The following is a 4,930-nucleotide window of genomic DNA, read 5'->3' on the forward strand; positions in this document are numbered from 1 at the left end:
GGAACATAGTCAGCGTCTTGAAATAAATCATTTCGATCCCTTTCCGTGTCTTTTCCTCCCCCCTCCCCCAGCTCCTCTGGGGTTGGAGGAAAACACGAGTCAAGATGCACGATTCCTGTCTTCCTCTCTCTCCCCCTGCAAACGCGAGCGTGAGCAGAATCACGCATTCCGCGTGTGAGGGGAGGTCGGGGGGAGGGGCTCGCAGGCCGAGTCGGGGCCTCCCAAGAATGGCTTCTTCCTTCCAGCTGCACGAGAGAAGCGAGCCTCATTAGGGACCCAGCTGGGACTTCCAGGGTCCAAGTTCTGGGCTTACGGCTGAATCAGCTAGACGTGGGGCCAAATCAGCTGCCTGGGGTGGACTGTTCCCTGGGAGGAAGGTCGCCCAGCCACTCCCGCCCCCAGGACCCAGGACAGCTGCCTCGGACAGGCTGCGAGCTCACCCGCATCGGAGGCAGCATGGAAGCGAGCGCGTCTTGACCAAACGTAGCTAAGCGAGCAGGCTTCGGCGCCCACCTCTGGCTCTGGTCCACTCTACCTCTTTAAGCCGGGCGTCACCGGCCGGCTGCAGGGCAGCATGGCCGGCCCAGGGCAGGGAGGCTGTGGTCATCGGGTGGCGGCGATGGGAGGGAGATGTGGTCAGCAACGTCACCACCCGGCCCCTCCCCAAGCTCGTGGCCCAGGGGACCCGACCTGCCTGCCAAGCGATCATGCGATGCGTGAGTCATGAAAGGAGCCACCGGCTTATCCGACATTCACGCGGGAGACGGAGGGAAAGACGCGCCTTCGGTCTTCACTGTTTAAGGGGATGCTGGAGGCCAACGCGACGCCCTTAAACCGGTGACTGGGGAAGTACAGTGCCGCACGTCCAGACGGCGGAGTATTAGGATGCGGCGGTAAAAAGATATAAAAAGACGTGGAGGAAATGTGGGTGCATCCTGCTGGGTGAAAAAGCCAGTCTGCACCGGCTCCGCCGGCGACCGCAACCATGTGACGTTGCAGACAAGGCAACGCCGTGGAGATAGGTAAGAGGTCAGTGGTCGCCAGGCTTTGGGTGCAGGCGGAGAGCGGTGAGGGGTGAGTGGGCGGGGCGCAGGGGACCTTTCGGGCAGTGGAAGTAGTCCATGTGACACTGTGCTGGTGGACACATGGGTCCAAACCCGTGGGAGCACACAACACAAAGAGCGGACCCTAATGTCAATTGTGGGCTTTAGTTGGTAATAATGTATCAACATCGGTTTGTTGATTGTAACAAATGTAGCAAGCCCTTAGTGACGGGGGCGCTGTGCGCATGCGCGGGAGGCGGGGGCGCGGGTACACAGGAACTCTGCGTACTTTCTGCTCAATTGGTCTGCAAACCTAAAACTGCTCTAAAATATAAAGTCTCTTAATTTTTTTCAAAGTGGGAAATAAACTACCCGGGGCATCTGCCATCCACAGCAAACAGAGACTAGAGACGCTGCAGATTTGGGGAGAAAGCTGAGTGCGCCCCCTGAGCAGCTGGCGTCAGCCTGAACCAGCGGACAACGCATCCGCCAGATCCCCGGCCCCCAAATGCAGGTGTCCCGGGGAGACAGCGGTACCTGCTCTTCAACCCCAGAGCCCAGGGTTAGCGTCTTCACCTGTAAACTGAGGGTGAGGCTGCAGGTCCCACTGGCGCTGCAGGGGTTCGGGAGACGAGGGGAGACACCAGGTGCAGGGGCTCGAGGCGTCGCGACCCAGCACGGCTCACTGCCTTCCGCCTCCTTCCCTGGTGTCGGGGTTCCAGGCCTAACCTTCCCACGGGACTGCGATCGGTGGGGACAAGGGCTGTGTCTCGTGTCGCCAGCTGCAACAGAATGCAGCACCTGCGCACAGCAGAGCCCTGGATGAATCGATGAACTTGGAGCAGCCGTCAGGGATGGGGGAAGCGGCGGGGCTGGCCGGGGCACGATTTCTGAGCCTTCGCGGGTCTGTGCGCGCCAGCCCGAGCCTGCCAGCCAGACACCGGTTGGGCGATGGAACAGGCAGTCCTCATCTGTGGTCCTGGGGGGCACTCGGAGAGTCGCTCCAGGCCCCCCGTTTCTCTCCTGGGTTTCGGATACTCCGGAAGAAGCACTGTGCATTAAGGCTGGGGAGGACCCTCGGGCTGTCAGCAGACATCGCGCGAGCAGGTGACCAAGGGCTTGCTTCTCGAGGATGGGACACGTGTCTCTGGTCCCCACACTTGGCAGCAAGATGTGCTTAGGCCTCCAGTCCACCTGAGCAGAATGGAGGGGTGCTCCTCGCTCCCGGGGAATCCAGCCACCTCCACAGGCAGCCTGGGCTTGTGTTCCGGGGAACGCGATCAGCGGTAAACCCCAAAAGTTCCATAATAAAACCAGGTTAAACATGACTTAAGAGGAGCCGACCAGCGACTCCATGGACAAAAGCCGCCCGCCCGGGCCGCGGAGTGGCCGCCGCCGGCAGGAAGTCTCACGATCCCAGCAGATGTTTGAACTTGTAAAGTCCATTTTCCGCTTCCTCTCCATTTTCTCCGTCTCTCATGTTTTATTGCCGCTGTCGGCTCAGATTTCCTACGTCTCCCCCGTTCTCTTCCTCCCTTTAAATCCAACGTCCTCCAGTTCCCTGCGCAGCCGGCCCCCTCTCCTCGGATGTTGGTTTTTCTCGTCCTCCTTGCACACCCCTCCCCCACCCCGGGCCCCTGTCCTCGGCGTTGGAGCTGAACCAGCCTCCTGGGGCTTGGATTCCTATTCCTGTGCCCTGAGTTTACGAGAAAAGAGAAGAAAACACCACCAGCGAGCGTTCCTTCCTACCAGGGCGGGACGGGGGTTCCGGCAGGTGCTGCATCGCGTCCCCCTCCCCCACCCAGTCCTCCACGGTTCGGTCTCAGGTGACGGGACCCCCCCCCACCCTCTCCTCCAGGCTCTCGCCATTCAGGTGACGCTGAGCGTGAGCAGGCTCTGTCCCCGTGCTGGAAGAGGGTGAGGCCCCTGCCCCACTGCAGACATGGACACGGACAGGGACAGGGACAGGGACACGGACACAGAAGCAGATAGGGACATGGACAGGGACACGCGAGCCCGGTCAGAGGGCCCGGGCGGAGGCCCCTGGCGGAGCGGGAGGCGGCAGCCTCGCCAGGGCCTCACCGGCCCCTCTGAACCAGAGCCCCAGCGCCGATTAGCAGCAGCCAGCCATGCAAAGGCCTGGGGTCAGAATGTTCCAGACAGCCAGCGCCGGGCCCCGGATGCAGGGCCCAGTTCTGGGAAGCGGGGTGAGGACAGGCGTCGGGCAGCGTGGGTCCTTGGGGGTCCCGGGGAGGGCGTCTGCCAGGGCTGGAGGGGGGCCGTGGCGCGGGGCTCCCTGGCTCAGGTTTCAGGGGCCCCACGTGGGGCTCGGTTTGCAGAGCGAGCAGGAGGGGGAGCGAGGGACCCAGAAGCCAGAGGACAGGGGCGCAGGTCGCCCGCCTGAAGGAAGGTGGGTGGACGTGTGATGCACTCTGGGGGAAGAACCAGCAACAACAACAAGAAAAGAAAGTCATGAAAAAAATCGATTTCTGCTCGGCCGATGGGATGGCGACGTGGGCGCCCAAGGCGGGCGCGGCAGCTCCAGACCTCGCCGCGAGGTCCGCGGGCAGCGCAGGGCTGTGTTCTCGGGACAGGGGGCTGTGACGGGCTGCTATGACTCCCCCGCGAACATTTACTGTCACCCCCGCAGCAACCGAGGTCACCTCGACCTCCTTTTCTCCCTCTGTCAAGCTGCTTCTAAGAAGCAGCGAACGACAAGTCGGTCACCGTGCAAGGTCGCAAGCCAGGGCTCTGCAGCCGGCACCCCCGTGACATGCCCCCTGCTTTCTCCACTGAGCTCCCCCTTCCCAGCAGCAGACAGGAGACAAAGGAGCAGAGTGCCAGCACAGAATGACAGCCCTGGGCCCCGAGACGGCCCTCCCCCATCCTCCTTCTCCAGGGGCCCCGGGCCTGGCATCTTAGTGCCCGAGCTGTTCTGATTCTTTCTCCTTTGGCACGAGCTGCATCTCCTGCTCTCCAGAAGCTTCCTGAGAGCCGAAGTCCCTCCGCCACCCTCCAAGGCACAGGGGAGCCCTGGCACCCAGAAAACCGGACCCGTCAGAACCCGGTCCTTCCTCAAAACAGCAAACGTGACCGGCTTCCTTAGGGCACCAGCATGGTGAGGGTGTGGGTCTGGGTTCGGGCAGCCTCGGTTTCTTCTTCCTTGTGGTGGGGGAGGGGAGGTGCTGCCACGGGAGCCATCGCAGTGGGGGGTCGTGCCTGAGCGGGAGGCGGCTGGGAAAGGGAGAAGCTGGCGTGAAGCTGGGAGGGGCCTTTGCACCTTTCTTCCCAGGGTGTCCTGCCTGGAGAGCACAGAGAACGTCTCCTAGTGGAAGTCACACTGCCCGGTGCAGAGTCACAGCCCGCCACACAGCGGCCCGTGACCCGAACAGCCAAGCGCACGCCTCCAGGCCGGACGGCTGTGTGTGGGAGGTGGCGACACCACCTCCTTTGCAGATGAGGGGTACGCAAGATAGTGACTCAGAACCCGTCAGTGCAGGGCCTGGCACCCACGGAACATCGGTCACTGTGAAAGGAGCCCATGATCTTGGTGAAAAGGAAAACAGTGAGCGTAAGGGCCAGTCCGTCCTGCTGCCCGTGTCAGTCCCGTCCGTGGCACTGGACTGGAAGGCGGAGAGTGCCTTGTGCTGCCTCTGCCTCTGCCTCTGCTTCTCTCTCTCTCTCTCTCTTTCTCTCTCTCTCTCTCCCCCTCTGTCTCTCTCTCTCTCCCTCTGTCTCTCTGTCTCTCTCCCTCTCTCTCTCTCTCCCTCCCTCTGTCTCCCTCTTGGTCTTTTCTTTAAAACGGCGTGTCCCCGTCCCGTGCAGGGAGGTTTGCTTGAGCTGAGTGGCAGCCGGTTTCGTCTCTTTCCGCATTGCCCCGACTATCT

General features: G+C 62.0%; 1 protein-coding gene across 1 annotated transcript in view; it reads left to right on the forward strand.

The window, feature by feature from the left end:
• Positions 1-1,897: 1,897 nt before the first annotated feature.
• CDH4 (cadherin 4) overlaps positions 1,898-4,930 on the forward strand; it is a 382,977-nt gene continuing 379,944 nt past the window's right edge. Inside the window, exon 1 of the mRNA XM_015596918.1 lies at positions 1,898-1,957. Within this exon, the coding sequence (XP_015452404.1) occupies positions 1,898-1,957 (60 nt within the window). The remainder of the gene's footprint in view (positions 1,958-4,930) is intronic.

Source organism: Pteropus alecto, unplaced genomic scaffold, assembly GCF_000325575.1.
Source record: "Pteropus alecto unplaced genomic scaffold, ASM32557v1 scaffold45, whole genome shotgun sequence".
In the NCBI taxonomy this organism is placed as follows: domain Eukaryota; kingdom Metazoa; phylum Chordata; class Mammalia; order Chiroptera; family Pteropodidae; genus Pteropus; species Pteropus alecto.